This window comes from Cygnus atratus, chromosome 11 (assembly GCF_013377495.2).
Source record: "Cygnus atratus isolate AKBS03 ecotype Queensland, Australia chromosome 11, CAtr_DNAZoo_HiC_assembly, whole genome shotgun sequence".
NCBI classification, from domain to species: domain Eukaryota; kingdom Metazoa; phylum Chordata; class Aves; order Anseriformes; family Anatidae; genus Cygnus; species Cygnus atratus.
In genome coordinates, this window is record NC_066372.1 from 19217003 (window position 1) to 19236592 (window position 19590).

Here is a 19590-nt window from a genome sequence, read left to right on the forward strand (position 1 = left end):
ACCCCTTATCTGGCTCTCCGATGTGTCACAGGGTGGGATTTTTCAATATATACAGAGCTATTCCCTTCGAGCCAAGCCTTGCAGTGTAACCTGTGGTCTCCGTGTGCTTGTTAGCAGTTTTGGATGTAAGAAACCAGAACCACGCATCCTAATACAGAACCTGTCCAGCTCCACCTACCTTCCAAGTCTTTCAGGGGTCTGAAAACCAGGGGACCCCTTGGTTTTCTGTTGTAACTCACGTGGCAGGATTTGGCCTAATGGGATAGCAACTGTATAGGCAAATACAGCAGGTGGAAGTAAGAGGTTTTATCTTATCTGGGGTAGCTACTTGCAAAGCTTTGAGTTAGAGCGTTTTAAGAGAGGACACCCCCAGATGCAACTATCACTGCCAGTGATTTTTCTGTAAGGCAAAGCAGAACTGGCCTAAGCAATGTTTTTTGTTTTTTGTTTTTTGTTTTTTGTTTTTTTTTACTGTTCCACCACTGCAGTGGAACAGGAGCATGCACACATCAAATTATCGCGCTTCTGCTGAATGGCAGCAAATGCCAGGGTAGGGAACAGTAATTTCCAGCTAAAAGCATAGGAACTTCCTGACCCAAGCTGCCTGACACATCCAACCAGCACAGATGAACGCATTTGCCCATACCTGTGAAATCCGGCCTCCCAAGCTCGTGCTACTCACAAGTAGAAGTAGGCAGAAAGCTGTGCACACACAGCACCTTCCTGTACATCAGCGGGAATTTAACAGTGCCTATGGGGGCTTCTGAATATCCACTTTGATTGTCTATGAGAAGAAGCTTATTATTATTGTAATTATTAGCAACAATTATACAACTATTATATATGTTAATATATGTCAACAGAATAAGGATATTAACATATTCTCTACAGGGTATTCCACAGAATTAATGAGACCTAGTAATGAGACTAACCTCTCTGACATCTCGCTGATGCTTATTTCTAAGCAAGCTACTGAATTCAGCAGGCATCTGCTCCGGCAGAGCACCGGGGCTGCAACTCAATACCTGTAGGTCAAAGGGACACGAATGCTGATGAACAGAGTTTGTGCCTTGCTCGGGGCAGCGATGGAAAAGGTAGACATGCATTTGCTTCGGGTACCCGTGCTAGCAAGCTAGCACCCTCCTCCATGGGGGCTGGCAGACAATTTTGAGCAACCACATCTCACACCACACCAGCTGCCTGCTGCAGTGAATGCCAATCAGCCCCCGAGAGCTCTCTGCCATCGCCACGTTAATTAAAGCACATCGCAGGGCTGGCCCTCCCTCCAGTCCCACCTCTTCGCAAAGACCTTCAGGCTTGGCAGTGCTGCGGGCTGGAGGAGGAGACTCCAGCGAGGCTGCTGCTAACCAGATGATGTTTTGCTCGTGGTTTTAGCCGGGACACAGGGCTTCTCGTCCTCTGACACCTTCCCATCTCTCTCAGGTGGGAAAGAAAGAGAAATAAGCTCTGTCCAATGCCCTGAGAATAGATCAGGGGCAGCCTTAAAGACGGAAATACACCCCAGGGCCCTCAGGCCAGCCACAGGGGCAGCCAAGGCAACTTTTGTATTGTTTTGCAACTTACCACTCCTACAAGCTGGCTACCTGGTAAGAACAGGTAACTCTCACTATTTCAGCAGCAGACCCTAAAAGCCCTAATTCTGGTGTAGTGAAATCAGCAACAGAATTCCCACAGACTGAGGGTGGAAGATACTGCCCCAGAGAAGTTCCAAACAAAAGCAGCATCTGTGACTCCCCCATGAGACCCACAGCACACAACGGTGTGAAAAATTACATTCACGGGGACCTGATGTTGCCTCCTGGAAAACAATTTTGGAGCCTTTCTGCCTGCATTTAGAAGCACACTACAGTTGTCCTAGGAAAGCCAAGGGGGGAAGCTGACGGGGACCCGCTCCTGTACCTCACTCAGCCTGCGAGCCAGACAGCGCTGTCAAAGGGCAAAGAATACACTCTGGAAACAAAACCTCTTTGTTCCTCTAATTTTGTTCCAGTTAAGTCAGTTCAGCTGTTCCATACAACCAGTCAAAAACATTCAGCATTTCCCAAAGTATTTTAAGACTTCAAAGTTGTAGGTTTTATTTTGACAGTTTTAAACTGCATAGCTTCTTTTTTTGTTTACGGATTATTTTTTGCATTAAAAACAAAGCTGTTTAATAAATTAAGCTTTAACGCAACCACTGCCGCTCTGCTTTTATCATGGCTCCAATTAAAATACTGTTTCTTGAAGACAGCTAATGACTGCTGAGAAAAAAAAAAATCACAAGGGTGTTTCACTGCGAATGTTTCCAGTAGACTCCATTTGTTAGAACTTCTGATTAAAACCAAACTCCGAGTACAGCAGGCTCAAAACTGGGGCATTTAAAGTTTGCCCAAGCCGCTGATCTGAACTCAGGACTTCTCGGCCTTAAATGAGTGTATTCACCCTAAAAAACCCAAACTGGTCTCTGGGTCCGTTTGTGCACCACCTGCCCCGAGCCACGTCCACTGCTGTGGTTCTTCTGCCACAGTAGGGCTGCAGCAGAGAAAGCCAACCCTTTGGAAAGGGATGGATCCCTCTGGGGAGGCTCTGCGACCCCAAGAGAGGTGGGGAACAGCTGCTGTAGGGGCACGTGAGGCTCCAAAACCGAGCGGTCCCTCCTGTGCCTATGTGCAGGTAGATGCTCGCAGTTACCTGGACGCAACAGAAGCGGCGGCAAGGGCGAGAAAAAGCAGCAGGCAGCAAATACCTCTCCGGCACGCACTGATGAGGAAAATGCAGGAAAAACATTATTGAGAGCAGCGCCTGGCAGCTCGGCAGACAGGAGCTGATCGGGAGCAGACTGTTCCAGAACAAAACCTTTCCGCATAACCCAGGCAACAGATCTGACCTTTTCATCCACGGAAAGCAGTCAACCCACCGCTGAACTCATTAACGCGGGAGCTCTGCCCCTCAGAACTGTTCTGTTAGCAGTCTCGGGGGCAGGCCTGTGTTGACACTGATTGCCTCCTGTCAGGAAAGCGCTGGAACAGCTCGGGGACGAGACCTGTGCTGAAACCAAACCTGTCTGAACTCTCCCCGCGTAACGTGAGCTTCACACCCTTGAGCTGACGCTGTCCCGACGCCGACCGGGAGCCAGGCAGGCAAGCGAGGAGCTCGCGTCTTCAAAAGCGAACAAAAGAGGGTTATAAAAACTAATTAGCTTCCAACTGCCGGGTGCGATCGCAGCTTTGCGAGCACACCTCCAAGGGCTGCTTCCAAGCAGGGCTGGGATGGACGGGGCTCGGCACCGTCACGGTGCCAGCAGCTCAGGCCCTAATCCCATGGTTTGGAGGCCAAAGCTCCGCTCGCACAGTTCACGGCGCGGCCTCCAACCAGCTGTGTCAGCACAACCGAGAGAACAGGATCAAGCAGCCGTGGGGAGGGAGCTTTTAAGCCGGCGACGCTGCCAAATGCTTCATATCACAGCCCTGCCTATTTGCATTTCTGCCTTGGGCCCCATCTGTAGCTTCCCACCCATGTAAAAGCCGTCCCCGGGGAGAAGGCAGGCCAATGTCCATTTGTTCAACACATCTCAAGCGCATCCAGTTTCAAACGAGCTAGGTGGTAAAACCCCTAACGCTAATCTTTTCGGTGCGGTTCTGAATCTCTTGTCATCTGGGGGGGGCAGAGGAAATCAGAAAGGGGAAGATCTGGTCCAGCGGCCCCAACCAGGCACCGCCAGGCACAAAAGCTGCACCCACCGTGTCCAACACCAGCACTGGGCTCTGCCCAACCCATGGGAAATGCTGCTTTACTCTTCAGACAGGGTGAGCCTATAAGGAAGGTCTCCAAACGTAGCCTCAGTTAAATCACTTTGCAGTAACACATAAGGAATAACGTATCTTCAGAACATGGTTACATCCTGTTCTAGAAGCCTTAATGGACCATATTTTTAGCCCAGGAACAACCTGAAAGCCAGCACAGACATACTGCAGCACTGAAACTATGTCACGGCAAAGCTATTTCATTACCAGCCACAGCTCTCCTCGCACAGAATTTCTTCCATGAGCCCAAAGGAGCTGGTGCAGAGTTTTCCACCGCGCGCCCGTGGAGGGCAGCCAGGAACGAGCCCAGTTTACCATGAAGAAGCTGAGAACCAGGAGAAAGAAACCGAGGAACACAGGAGATCGGTCCCTTTCAACAAACAGGGCTCAGCAGAGGTCACTGCAATGACTTTGAGCTGGAGGAGGGCCAGGGCACTGTGCAGGCATCTGTTGGAGATCCCACCCAGGCGCCAGGCAGGCATCCTCAGACACGTGCTGACTGCAGGAGCAGGGCAAGCAGGAGCTCAGGCTGCGATCACACATCCTCTTGGGCTCCCAGTACCTGCAGCAAGGAGCTGCCCAGCACAGCCGAGGAGTTAACGCTGCACTCGAGTGAGCACAGGGTGCCAAGGAGCTCTGCACCAGCCTGTGCTCCTCCAGGAGGCCTTTCCTCCTGCCCCCCCCTGGGAAATGGCAACAGCCTTTTTGATTTAGCACGACTCCGAGCAGCTCTGGCAGGGTCTGCAGGCTGGGTTGGGAGCAGCCAAACATCTTCCCGTTCCAAAGGACTGCAGATCAAAAGCCTGTCCTTGCGGAGAAGCCCACGGAGCTGACAGCACAAAATAAGCAGGGGGTGATGCTGGCAGTCCATGTTTTACAGGGGTTTTAGTGTGGGTGGTGGGCAAACCTGGATCTCTAAAGGGATCCAGAGCTCTCAGCTCCAGGTACCCCAAGGTCATTTCTGCTCACACCGAGAGATCTGAACAATTCAGCAGCTCCTACAGCAGCTCAGCCCGAGCCCTGACCTTGGCTTGGACACTGCTGGGGACTCCTCTGAGGCTCACAAAGTGCAGGCTAGCTGCTCCTACCCTGTCCAACTGATGCCCCCTGGAGCAACGTGAAGACAGGGCTGGGGATAGACACAGCCCCAGCCCGTACCACGCATAATTCTGGGGGTGGGAGAATCTGCATCGCTGTCCTCTTCCCTCCAAAGGGCAAACAGGTCACAGGCATGCCCTTGGCAGATGCTGGGAAAGCTGAGACCCTTCAAGGTTCGTCCGACACAGAGGGGCAGCATGAGACTTTGGTGGCTCTCAGCCTGTGGAGAGAAATTTTACCGTGCTTTTCTGAAAGCTGCTCCTTCCTGTGCGATCCTGGAGGAGAACTGGAGCAAGAAAGCACCCACACGGTCCTTATCTCCCTCATTAGGAAGGAAAGATGTTGCCCAAGAATCTAAAATCGGCTTCTCCTCGGAATCAGCTGCAAAGGTGTCTCAGGAAAGGTACGTTATCTCCCGGCAGCCCAAACCACTCCAGTGTGATACAGAATAATAAAGCCATTAGTACTGCGCAATCAGACTATTACACTGTTGTTTTACATGGCAATAAGTTAACAGTTCCTCACTGTTTGCTTTAGGAAATCTAATCCTTGAAAGGTCTGTAAAATTATGAACTCTTGCTCCAGTTTGAAAACGTAGGCATGAGCAGGGATTCCTGGTCTCTAATTAAAGTCCCATTCCCCTACCAGCAAACACCAGCTCATAGGAAAAATCTTTTGTTTATTGAAAGTAAATCGTAATGTGGACGTTTTAAACAAAAAGAAGGTGGGAGGCTGAGGGGAACAGACAGATGATGTTTCCCACTTTCATTTTGCCTTGTGTCTAAACAAACAGCTCCCAACAGCTTTGTTTTCCAAAGCAACTTTCTCCCAGCGGCTGCCTGGAGCCACGGAAAGGGAAAGCCATACCCAAAACGTGCAAGGATCGCTTGACTTCCACACTCACTGTACTCAGCAACCAGTGTCGTGGATATGCAGTCACGTGGAGCATTATTAGGAAGAAGCCACAGCCTTGCAGAGACTGGCTACAGAGCAGTACAGGGAGGGTTCGGTCAGAGCTCCCAAGCCATGCAGGGGGGGGAGCCAGCATTTTGGCAAGTTTCTGTGCCAGCTCACTTGCCACAGGACCAGACCTGTCGCCTTCCACCCAGTCACAACACACATCAGCTTGGAAGATGACTCTGAATCTATACAACAACAGCTATGGTAGAAGACCAGAGAAAACAACTCTTCCAGATCAGTCACCTGTGGCATCTGAGCAACAAGCTCCTACCCTCAACGCTTTTAGCTCAGGATCTTGCCTGTTCCCATAACGTAAGGGCACCATGAAGACAGTCACCCACAGAAAACCCAAGAAATCGTGCTAGGATGGAGTACATCTCATGTTTCTGAGTTTTTCATTATTTTAAAGATCAAAGATCTTTCTAATCCCTCTGCCTTCAACTGATGATCAAGGAAGGCATCAGCTCCTCTCTCCCTTTTTGCTACACCGGGTTATTCAGACTGGATCTGTTTTAGAAACTCTGCCTGCACAAGGGACGTGGCAACATCGCTAAGGCTTTAGGATAGGAATAGCCAGGTAGTAGTATTTTGATGCCTGTTCCATTCAAATACCGGAAGATTGCTTATATCTGACCGTAAAGGGAGATACGTCTCCACCAGTCTGAGATGATGTGCACGTACACAGCTCTGTCACAGCCCTTGTGCACACACCTCTGAAGCTTCTTCCATGACCAACCCACAGCACAGAGCACAAAACTACGCAACAACCAAGCAGTCGTCCCACAGAGAGGGACAACGGGGAGCACCGTGCAGCAGCAGCTAGACACCTGCATTGACAGAAGACCTCTGAGAGACACCACCAGCATCCTTTGCCCCAGGCAGAGGGAAAGGCCCCAGGCCATGGCCCAGCCAAGTCCCCTCCCTATGGTCCTCCTTGAGAGCAACGAGGCACGTCTACATCCAAAGCGAAGGTGGTGCTGCCCACCTCTGTGGCTCCAGGATCCTGCCTCGGCTCCCCAAAATTGGCCTACAGCCACCTTCTTTTGGGAACACCCACCTTGGTCTCGTTCCTAAAGCTTGTTTGTGAAATTGCTTCGTGCAGCCTCAGCGAATGCCTCCTGCCCCCTCCCTGGGCGTCTCTGGCCATCTGCTGCCACAGCCCTCCAGCAGCCGTGCCGAAGCCGTGCCCGGCCCAGTTGTTACTTCCACAGATGGCCCCTGGCCCCGCTACCGGAGTTTGTGAGCTCTGGACGTGCTCCATGCTGCCCCCAAACACAGCTCCTTCTGCCTCTGCTTTCCCAGGGCTACAGGCTCGCTCCTTACCCCTCTGCTGTTAGAAGGGAGTTGAAGAGAAAAGGGGGAAAAATGCAGCTTGCCGAACCCCTCCGTACCTGGCCTGCTGGAACTACGTGCGGGCACCTAACGCTGCCTGAGGGAAGTCACACACACACCGCCAGCAGGCCTGGATCTTCCCCCGGGGGACAATCGATGTTCAGCCAAACGGCAGCTCTCACATAACCTTAATCTGCTTTCACCACCCCGATGATGAAAGAACTCAACCTTGCAAGCTGGACTTTTCCACAGGCACTGCCCAGAAGAGGCATTTGTGGGGCCACAGACGGGGCCTAAACCGCAGCGACTTCTCCCCCGTACCTCCTCACCCCATACAGCTCCTGCAGGGAATCCCGCAGCACACGTACAGCCGGGGAACAAGCACACAGCCAAGCCAGCAGCCAGAAACACCCCTGCACAATCCCCTTCACGGGGTTTTCTTCTCCCACACAGCTGGCCCGGCAGCTAGGTCTCCCTGACAGCACATAGATTTCACTGCTACTCACAGCACAAATAAGATAATGAGGCCAGAAATCTTCAAAGCCCTGCCACTGCTGTTGGTAATGAGATGCTGTGGTTCTCCTGACAGTAAAATAGGCAGGAGGAGGGCAGGTAAAGCCCATTCGGCCTGAAGTCCACCCAGCTGCCCGGTCCAGCTTCAGCCAAGAGGCCCTTCCTAGCAGCTGGGAAGCCCACGTATGAAAACGACCCTTAAAAAGAGGAGCATTCGTACAGGGAAACTGATGGCATGACATATCTGCCAGTAAAACACAAGCTACAAGCAGATGAACTGTGATGTTTTAATCAGTGACAGACCTTTTATCTTGTTGCGTTCTCTGCAGAAAGGGAGCAGATCGCATCTCCACTCTTACTTGAAAGCTGCCTGCCAAGAAAAAGGGCAAAGAAGCCTTCTGCAGGGTGACACTGCTCTGACACACATCCCGAGACACGCTCACTCCGCAGGCTGAGCTGAAAGCTTTCACAACAAACAAAATCCCCTGGGATGTATTTGGAATTATTTTGTGTATGTTTTTTGACGTGGGTTTTTTTGTGTGGTTTTAAGTGAAGCGAATAGTCTCCCTTGTTTGCTCCCATTGTCTTGATGGGCTGGGGTTCAGCACCGGGATGTCTCTGCGGGGCAGGATGCTCAGTGCCACTCTACAACACAGACCAAACACTCCTGCCAAGAATAGCTCTGGGTTCAGGTTGACCAGGCACCTGAGAACTGCATATTCAGCCCCTCTCTGCTCCTCCAGAAGCAGCCCCCCCGTCCCAGAGCCCCAGCAGTGACGCCTGTGTCCCGGCTGCCATCCCAAGACCACGAGATCCAGCTCTCACGTGCTGCATAATTACAAAGTCGCCTGCCCCCAAGAAGCGAAGTCAGGCTCATCAAACTCCTGCCAACTCTCTTGCATTTCCCAGGTAATTGCACAAACCAGGAATTAATGAGAAATAATGAGCCAGCACACAGGGGAAGAGAAGACAATTCCGAACAGCAACAAAGCAAACTAATGGGAAAGTATGTTTTAATAGCTCGCTGCAGATGACTTCCAGCCTGCATCACCCCATGAGAGGCTTTCAGCTCCCCGGGAAGACACAGGGAGCTCGGAGCACACGTTATCACTTCACCCACAAAAGCACATTATCAGTACGGCTAGCTGACCAGCTGTATGTGGACGACAGCAGGCAAGAGGGGAGGCTTGAGGAGGAGACATTAGAAATGGTAAAACACAAGATGCCAAAGCGTTCAGCCACAGGAATGCCCGCAGCCGGACAATCCCACGATCTTACCAAGGCCTTGATCACCTCAGGACCTTACATCCTCCTGGCATAACTTCTCACCTAGTTCAGTTTTAAAAGATAATATTCTACTGTGATCTGGAAACTCGGTTATCATTGCAAACAGAGAGGGACCATGCTAGAAGAAATTAAAAGATACTGCCCACATCCACGGCTGCTGGGATGCACATGGAGATGGGGGAGTCCAAGGAGCAGCGCTGCCTCCTGAAGCTTGTTAGGACCCAGGCTCAGAAGGGGGGACAATTTTCCTTCCCATTCCCAATTTCAGCTTCTATCATAACAGGAGGAAAATAAATTTCACAGCTCCGGTTCCAAAACCCCTCATGTCCACTTTGCTGTTTAACTCTCCAAAATCTACAGTGCATTTACCCACTGTCAGCACAAGTTTCTCTTCAGAGCACATAAATCTTCCCTTTTTCCAAAGCCGCAGCCAGGAGAAACCTGACAGTTTGAGGACAAAGCAGTAAAAGGACTGGGTCTGTTTCCAAACAGCAAAGGACATGCTCTCAGCTCTATAGCACCAGTGCAGGAGAATGCCCCTGGGGACGGTCACACCGCTCTGGGGTACTGCTGCCTCCACGGCGCCCAGCCTCCGAGGTGATGCTTCTCCCTCCTGGCCCTGCACCGCTGCTCCTTGCACCAGGACGCATCCAAAACTGAGACCTGGGCTTCCACAGAGATTTTAGCAAAAAGGCCTAAATTGCCCAATTTCTTCCACAGTGAGAAAATGTTTGCCTCTGTGTACCAGACTGCTGGATAAGCACTATAGATGAAGGCTGCTCTGGACCACAGAACACAACCTCATTTGTTAGTAAAAACAGATTAATTTCCATTAATCTCGACTAATTACTGCTGTTCCTCTTTTAATGAGGTCCTGTGTGCCTCAGCACATAACACCAACGGAGGATAAATCCTCTTCTTTATAACCAGGCAACTTCGGGGCATTTTGAATAGCTCCTTCTCTATTATAAGGAGATAATGATGAGCATGGAGCCTCTTCCAAAGAGCCAGTTTCATTTCAGGAAATGCTGTGTGATGTGTGTTCAGGTCAGTAACAGCACTGCAAAATCTCTTTGACTTTATCCAACTTTTACTACTGCTGAGCAGGGATTAACATTAATTGCACCCACCCCATATTAGCCAAGGATTATTTGTTAGTCACCAGCCTATAATCACTTGCATTTTCCAGCAGAGACCTCATGCACATCGCTCAGATAGCTAGCAGGATAATCCAAGTCACATTTCTAATGAAATCTACATAAAAACGCACATCCACACCCTTGTCTTCCCCTTTCCAAAATACCCAATTAGTTCAGCTTAGGAAACGCCATAAAAATTAATACTGTGAAATTTCCAGTCTCACAAGTTTCTGGTGAGAAAAAAAAAAATATGCCCTACGAGGGCAACATATTTTAAAAACCACAAACTTTAAAATACGCGAACAAGTCATCAGTCCTGAGGAACTTTCATTTCCAGGCCTGCACATACCGCGTACACATCTGGGGGTGCACGATGCACCCCCCCAGGGCTGATCACCAGCCAGGCACAACCATGCCCTCACAGCTGCATTTCGTGCAGCCCCCACCTCCCCATCCCTACGGGTCTCTCCATTCGAGGCTCACACCTGCAGCACTGCCCCGCAGCCCCTGCACACCTCCTAACGCGCTCCCGCTCCATCCCTCAGAGGGGAATTGCAATACCTCGTTTTACAAACGGAAAACTGTGATGCACGGAGGCTCGTCAAAGCCACACGTAAGCGTGGCATGCAGCAGGCAACCAAACGGCTGCTTCCTAAAGCCAGGAGGGTCTTACTAGAGGTTTCCTGCTTCAGATGCTTCAGGCGGACAGCCGTGCAGAGGCAGCAGATGTTTACACTGTGAAGTACCAACCGTGTTGTGCAGGCGACATGGCAAAGGACAGAGGCACCTTTATCACCAGGAGAGGGCCAAGCTCCACAAGCTCCACCCGTACTTGAAGTGCCGATGGAGGACAAGGCAGAGAGGTTATTTGGTGAAAGCTGCTGTAGGACCAAGTATTTTTCTAGGCCAGCATAACCGTACTGACAGACCATGGGGTGCGATTCCAGCGTAGACGGCAGCATTTCTCTGCAAAAGCTGTAAGGAAGCTGCACGTGCGTGCCCCATCTCCTCCTCCAGCTCTTGCAAAACCCAAAATCTGCCCCAGCAACAACCCGGCTGCTCGCCACGGAGGCTCTCCGGGAGCAGGAGGTTTCTTTACCTTTCCCTCTCCTTGGCCCTGCTCCAGTCACATCTGGAAGCCACGTCCAGCCCCCACCGAACGGCAGCTCCGAGCTGAGCTGCGGGGAACAGGTGCCCCTCGGGTCTCGCAGGTCCAGAGCCAAAAAGCCGGGCTCTGAAGCAAAGCAGTGAAAGCTGCTCTGCTGAGCAAGCAGCGAGCTGCTGGGAAAAGCGAGGCTTTTGCTTACATTGGTGTCAGCTACAGAAGGCTGAGATTAAGGAATGGAAAACAGGTGAGAGACTCAAGGCCCTGCACGTACTCGGCTTAGCAGGTTAGCAGGAAACCTGATCAGGGAGGCACACAGGGAGGCTTTTCATACCGCGACGTGCCTTCGTACCCACCGATGAACCACAGCCAGAAGCAGTCAGCCTGCATGCAAGTGCGCGTTACCAGCTCACCAAGGGGCCATGACAGGCAAGCACCCACCTCTAGAAAAACAGCTGAAGTCAGAAGTAGCTGTTCCTCTTACGGAGATGCTCTTGTTCAAGCACAATAAACATACTTGGTTCCCGCTGCCCACAACGCAGGAAAGCAGCCAAACCTCGCTAGCCATAAACCTACAAATCTACCCAGCGCCTCGGCCGGTGTAAAACACAAAGGGGGCAGAGCGATGTGACTGCTGAGCCTCCTGCCCGCGTGCTGAAGTGTTACCGAAGCCTTTCACCCCGCACTTAACTCCCTCGGCCGCCGAGCAGAGAGCCCTGGCAGCAGCCGCAGGCGCCAAGTAAATTGGAAGCTATTCTCTGCCAGCAGCTGGGAGAAACTTCCTTCTCTCCCCGCTTCGCACGTAAAGAAAACCCTACAACAGTACTTGAGGTAATGCTGCCAGCCAGATTTCCAGCGGCAGGCTCTTGAGGAAAGCCTCCAGACACGAGGGCTGCTTCTAAAGACCCTCTTCAGGCGGATGGCATCCGATTGTGGGAGCTTACGGCTCATCTCCTCCGGGAAAGGTCCGCTTCGTTTTCAGCACAGAGAGAAGGAGTGCGAGGGAAAGAAAGAAAAGTTGAATTTACTGTGACCTAGGAAAAACAGAGCTAAACAGTTTTGATCAATATTTTGATTTCCCTGACAAAAGCCGCAATCAGCACTGACACAAACAACTGGTTAGCAAGCTGGGGGGGGCCGGAGGGGTAAATCAAGCCAGAGTTTCGAGACACTTATCTTTCCGTCACAACAATTGCCACCAATGACAGTAATTTACATGGCTAATAGGCAGCATTATGTTTACAAAATCATTCTTGGGAAGAAGGCACTAAACAGTTTTTGCCAGCCCAGCAAAGAAGATGGTATTTGATCAGATGCTGGGTTTCTTTTCTCCCTTTTTATCTTCTATACGTATTTCGCCAGGCATCAACACAGCGCCCTTGCGAGTGCACACAGACCATGGAGCATCCCATCTCCTCCCGGGACGGGCTCGGTTCTAACAGCAGAGGGGAGAAACGCCAAGCCAGCAGGAAATAAGGCAGCCCCAGATCCTCCACCCCACCCCACAGCTCTTACCCCACTGCTGCAGATCAGATAACCCCCGGCCAGCCCCAGCATCTCCACCCAAGCCTTATCTCCTGCCCAGGGACAGGTCCATCCCAGCGCCCCAGGCTGAGCCCCGGCACATCAGCACCAACATCTGCTAGTCCCCTGCCCTCCCTGACCGCCTCCTGCCCGCTCACGAAGGGCTGCACGTCTCTCCTTTCCTCAAGGCTTTGCCCGGAGCCAAAAGCAAGCGAGTGGGACTGGTCAGGCACGAAAAGGGGTTGCAAGCAGCCCGGTCCCTTTGGGTCACCCCGATAAAGGGAAGCGCTCTGCGTGCCGTCGTTTTAAAGCAGCACTGGTATTTCCAGAAAGGTAAGAGCACATCACGTCATGCGATCTTTCCAGAAAGGTAACAGCACTACAAGGGGCACGCTGGGGTTTTTCACTAAGTCATCTCCAAAGGCAGAAAAATAAAAAAAGGGACAAAGATTTCCAGTGGGACAGAAAAGCCTTCTCAGCTGCAACACTAACAAACCAGTAAATACCCAACGAGTGTTCTTTTAATACCAGACACAATTCCACTTTTGTCTGCAGAACACATGCACCTATGCTGGCACTCAGATCCAAGCAGCCAGCTGCGAGGCACGGAGAGAACAGCCTCGCATTAAGAGCAAAACTTCAGGTAATTTTAAAGCCTGAAAGCCTGCAAGCATTGCTGATGCCAAAAAAAAAAAAAAAAAAAAGAAAAAAGAAAAGAAATATTATCAAAGCTGTGCATACATAAACAGCCAAGTTTGGCCAAAACCCTCTGTGTATTCACTGAGCACAGCACTGGAAATCCATTCCATTAAGTAATGACCTCTTTGGTCACACCGATTAACTTGATCATCTATCGACGGTCAATTTGGAAACTCTCAAGGCTGCGCATTTCCCAGCGCAGACGGGGAAACAAAGCAGGACCACATCCTATCCCCCATCCTGGCACCGCAGTGGCACCCCAGGTCTGCTCCACCTCTGCTCCAAGTTCTGCCATCCCAGCACCCTCCCCAGGGTTAACTTCCCAAATCCTTACACTGAACAAGGTGATAAAAGTCACCCCAACTCCAAAGGGAAAGCGGTTCACAGATCCGAGCAGGAAACGAGAGCAGGGAAATAAGTCAGAATAAGGGAAAGTGATGCAGCAGGCTGCACGTACGTGCGAGACCTTCACGTGCTAGATTTTTAATTCTCCCATCAATTTGCTGAGAGCAACCTCTGGAGACGCTCACATTTCATTAACGCACCTTTAATATTAACAACCTGTCCTCAAAAATTCCACACAAAGACCTCCCAAAAAAATTAAACACAAAAGAAAAAAAAAAAAGAAAGCATAAAATAACCTGCACAGGTTATTCTATGTTAAATTAAATAGTTAGTTAATAGCTTAGTTTAATTTAATAAGGCAGGACCAGGCAATTTAGTTTAAAATGCAGATACAGGTTTTTAAATAATTTCAGAACATTTGATATTAACGTTCCAGAGGGGTATTGTAATTGCTTATCATAACAGCCACAGAGCATGTTTATTACCCACTAACATCATAAACTGCATCATATTACTCTCTGCTGGACTTCTCAGATAAAGCAGACCTGAATCGCGACGGCAGCATCCCACGGATTAAGAGCTGGACAGGATCTGACTCAGAACCAGACCCCAAAAGGCCTGGGTGGCGCGAGCAGAGCCCAGGGGAGCGCGGCAGCAAGGAGGAGCACCACGACCGACCCACCCGCGAGCGGAGCATCGTGACACCTGCAAACCAGAAAGCGTTAGGAACACTCAAACCAGGCTGGTGACAAGCGTTTGGGTTCTGCTGGAGAATTTATCCTCTCAGCAGCTGCCACTCTCGCAGATATCTGCCTGGCTGAAAGTAAACCCTGGCCGGCTCATCCCCTCCCTCCGAAGGCTCTGTTTCTTTCAGAAGCTGGAAAATGCAGTGGTGTTTCACAGATTATTTTGGAGTGGCAAGTAAAGTAACACAGTTTTAAGGAGCTCTCTGGTCCTTCCGCCATGCCTGGTGTGGGGTTTAGCGTCTCCAGAAGTGCTCCTGAGAACGCAGATGAATTCTGCTTTCCACGAAGACGGCGGATTCAGTTTTGACAACTGTGAATCCCAGCACCAAGAAGCCGTTAAGTCAGAAAAGCAGTGCATGGAGGTCGCTTACTCCAGAGATTTTAATAAAACTCCGGGGATTTTAACAAATACAAGGCTGCTACTCAGAGTGACAGCTTTCTCCATTCGGTCAGTGTGCCACGGCATCTTCTACCCTGGAAGCGAATGGGAAAACTGGAGCAAATGGGGAAACTGAGGCAGAGATGGCAAGTGACCAGCACAAAGCCAACAGGAGGAGCCCACATCCCCGCGGCTCCAGGTCCTGTGTCTGGGAGATGTTCTCCAGTAATAGAGGAAAGCAAAGCAGCTACCAAGCTCTGTGACGTGACTGCCGGCATAACAATAAAACAATAGCATGTTTTAAAGCACAAAAGACTTGAAAAAAATAAAATAAACAAGTGGATACAAGGACTTGAGATGTGACTTCCTGCAGCTTTGCTTCTCGTGACTGAAATACCCCGTCCTGTCCCAGCAAGGTGCAAGCCCTGATCAGATCAGAGCTCATCCTGCAGCTGAGGCACTTCGAGTTCCTCCCCCAGCCAGGTTTTCCAGCTCCTCTCCTTCATCCCACGTGTCCCTCTTCTCCGCTCGGTCACTTATTTTCAAAAACACTGTAGAAATGTAGAAGCTCTGAATTCTCCATACCCACACTGGTTATGACCGACCAGCAGGTCCAAAAATTCTTTGGACAGACAGCATGACCACATCAGCCTCTTCTCCCGTAGGTAACCAGGCTAAAACAACCGCAGGCAGTGCGCCCAGTTCTGCTCCAGAAAGCAACGAAATTGCACCAGAGTTGATTTTGGCCCAACGTGTACTTGGCAAATACAGACAACAAGGATTTACCATATCCCCTCTAATATTACAGCTGACTATGAAGCAAACATTTGCTTCCTACAGATAACAAAACGACTATGATTGCTCCGGGTTTATAAAGGTTAGGGTTTCTTCACCCAAGGCAAGCCTGCAGTTCTCAGTGGCCGAGCAAAAGGCGCTCTGCATGCAACTCTGGCCTCAGTTTTTCCTCAGGTACCCACATACCTCATGCAGAGACACAGTCAGAGATCAGCTTGGGATGGATTCCAACAACAAATTACAATCAGATTAAATATTAATTCCCATCTTAATTATATAACCATGACTAGGCTTAATGGTCAGGCAGCCATTTAAACAGCACAGGAGCGCGTAAAGCGCGCAAGCGGCATCTCCTATCCTGCAAATGCCCGACCTCCCCGGATTTTTCCCCGGGAGATTAGCCAGCCTTCGGGAAAGCAGCTCCAGAGAGGAAGAGTTCAAACAGCCCAGCAAGTGATGCAGCACCAGGAGTCAGCTGGAATATCTGAACCAGCCTGGGACACCGCAGCATCCCGCCCCGGGACACTCACACGCTGCGATGCAGAAGATCCCATAGGTGCTGAGCACTCACGGATGGATTTTATCCCCTCAACACCTTTGACAGAGAGAAGCATCGCTATTTTTGTCTAAAGATGGGCTCTGAGGACACCGGAGCAGACGAAGCAAGGAGCAGGAGCTCAAGCGAGATGTTCCCTGTGCCACTGCGACACCCAAGCCCCCGGCACAGGTGGCTCTGGTGCCCCCCGAGCACTGAGCCAAACCAGGCTGCGAGCACACTCAGTGAGAGCCGCCTCCCTCCTTCCCCGGGGAAAGGCAGATTGCCAAACTTTTGTTTTTTACATTATTACTTGCTCCCCTTTGAAGTGGTTCGCGTACCATCAGCGACACACCCGCCCCGCATGGGGCCCCCCGCGGCAGGATCAAACTTTCTACAGCTGTCAGTAGCAAGCCTGCTGCAGAAAGTGGGAGAAACGTCAGAAAATTAGCTGGTTCTGCTTCACTTTAGACTTCGAGGCAGTGAAAGGAGAGGGCATTAAGAAAGAAAAGAAAAAGCTGTGGGGAAAACAAGAACGGAACCAAGCCTGAGTGGTTTCTCTTTCAGCCTCAGTGCCAGCAGAAAGGCTGCCTGCTTCGGAGCAGCCTCTGCAGTCAGGGTGTGAGCACCGGCTGTCACGATGGCCACGGCAAAACAGCAGCAACCTCCTGCAGGAGAAGCCTGCCCCTGGGAAGGCGACACGGGCAAAGCCTCACCGACGTGCTGTGCACCGCTGTTCGGCACTGTCGGTGCTCCATGGGGGGAGGAAGGGTCTCAGATAAATGGAAAAATTGGGGACTAAACACCACCCCTTCCCTGCACCGCTCATTCTGCCTCCTTGCAACCAGAGAGGTGTCTGCATGCAGGTGAGGTTCTGCGAAGAGAGATCCCAAATAACAGCAACACTGACTTCTCCAGGTGGAGAGATGGGGCCAGGAAGGAGGCGACGGCAAGGGCAGAGCAAACCGGAGCTAGAAGTTAGGTGATGTCAAAAATCTGTTCCGCAGCAGCAACGGGGCTCGACCACAAATGCAAATGCCACAGCCCCAGACGGATTTCGGCTGATCACTCGGATGGAAAGCTCAGCCCACTTCCCACTGACACATCCCCCCGTAGAGAGCCCGGAGGAAAGCAACCAGCACAACCCCCTTGCCACAGTTAACTGAAGAGGTCGGTGGTGTGTTGCTGTTTTTTCTTAAACCCTTTCCCACTACTGCAGGGAAAGCAGTCTCAGAGCAGGACAGGCAGAAGGCTTTCAAAGCGCTGGCTCACACCCCCAGCTGGCACAGCTGCCGTCACGTCCACCGAGGGGGGAAGGTTTCCAGCCTGCTTCTCTCCAAAGCGTTTCATACCCAGCAAAGCTTGAACTTTGGATCAAAACACGTGGGCTTCGGGATCAGATGCACACATGCACACTTTCCCCAAACCATTTCAACCCGCTGCCAAATTAATCGCAGACTGAAACAAGCCCGTGTTTTTCTTTTCACAATCGAACCCACCTGTTGGAAAGCACACCCGCGTGCACCGCGCCGCACGTCCACAGGCTGCGTGGACAGGCACACGCCACCTCCCTGCACGGTACACGGCCCACGGGTAGAAAACAGAAACAATTTCCACAGGTTGCCTAATCGCTTGTAAAAAAGCAGGGAAGCCACAACTGCAGATTCTCACAAAGCTCCTGAAGTTTTCTTGTTGAAGTGGGTTTGAAAAACAACGTTCTCCCTCCCTCCCCTCTTTTTTTTTTTTTTTTTTTAAATCATTGTACTCCGTCAGCAGCCTCGGGATCCACGCTGCGGTTTGCTGGAAGGGGCAGGAGACACGGCTCCCACCCGCTAATCCGCGGCTAGGGTCACAGCCTGCCATCCGTCTAGCAAAACCCACACGCCCCGATGACAATGGGCCATTTCCATGGACCGTTATTCTCTCCTAGGCACAGCCACCAGCACGCTGCACCTTCAGCAAATGCTGACCCAAACCTTGCAGGAGCTTACCAAGGACTTACACAATGCTCAAAAAAAAAAAAAAAAAAAAAAAAAAAAAAACAGCAACCTTCCACCGCACTGTATTCCTCCCCAAAAGGCTATTTTGGAAGCCATAAAGACTAAACATCCTTTATGCTATAATTACCTTCTGCTGAACCTGAATGCATTTTGAAAAGGGATAAAAACACCCCATGCAGCAGGGGTGACCCCTCCACCGCAACCTAAGCTTTCGGAGCTTGTTTTAAACCAGGGGACGTGCAGGGCTTGCATTTTTTGGTGTGACTCTGCCAACCCACACCTTCCCTGCCCCTCACGGGGATGCGGACAAAAGCCGACAGGTGCCCACGTACACGCAGGGCAAACACCATGCACCGAAGGTCCAAGATTCAGACAAACCTCAAACTTCGACAGTGAGCACGGGAAGCCAGACGGCACGATGCACAGCACCCCTGTGTGTGCCCACGCACAGAGCCCTTTATGCAACCGTTATGAAACGGGGCGAGCACCGGATTCCTTCGTGGATGGATCAAAAGGGTTCATGCACCAGGACCGGGGCGATGCTCCCTGTTTGGGGTTACCTGGGCCCACTGTGAGCTTGGCCAGTGCTTCGTCCTGGCTCAGCACCCCTCCGGATGGATGCTGAGGGCTGGTGGCTCAGGGGGCCGGGAGCTGCCGCCGTGGTTCCGAGGGGTGTCTCCCCATGGGGCTCGCCCCAAAAAGTGACCCCAAAGGAGGCACTGCACAGCCATGCACTGAGCGCGGCGGCTGCTCCAGGGGATGGGAAGGGGCTGGAAAAAGGGGAAAAAATGGGACGGGGGGGAGCGGGGTGTGAAAGCTGGGGACAGAGAGGGGGGAGAGGGTCTGAAAATGGCCACTGAAGCAAGGGGAGAGGGACGCCGAAGGGGATAAAAACCCCATAACCGGGGCGCGCATCCCTGCGCTGCCCGCGGGGGCGAGGGCAGGTGGCGCCGCGACCCCACGCGTGTCCGCCGCCTCCCGTGGGCGCGGGGGCACGGACCCCGCCCTCCCTCCTCCTCCTCACCCACCTTGCACGGCCAGGACGGCGAAGCAGAGACAAAGCAGGTCCTCCAGCGCCATGTAAGCCCCGCCGGGCGCCGGGAGCAGGGGCCGCCGCGGCCGCATCTACGAGGGGAGCGCGCCGTCCCGCCGCCCCACCGCCATCTTGTGCGAGCGCCCCAGCCCCGCGCTGCCCGCCGGGCCCCGCTGCCGGCCACGGGGGGGGGGGGGGAGACAGGGAGGCGGCCGGGGCCTGCCGCTGCTCCGCCTTTGGCAGCGGGACTGGCCGCCCAACCGAGCCCGGGGGTCGCCTCCTCCTCCTCCTCCTCCT

General features: G+C 51.9%; 1 protein-coding gene across 1 annotated transcript in view; it reads right to left on the reverse strand.

The window, feature by feature from the left end:
• Positions 1-19385, reverse strand: part of IGDCC4 (immunoglobulin superfamily DCC subclass member 4) — an 85423-nt gene extending 66038 nt beyond the window's left edge. Inside the window, exon 1 of the mRNA XM_035554759.1 lies at positions 19289-19385. Within this exon, the coding sequence (XP_035410652.1) occupies positions 19289-19385 (97 nt within the window). The remainder of the gene's footprint in view (positions 1-19288) is intronic.
• Between the last annotated feature and the right edge of the window lie 205 nt (positions 19386-19590).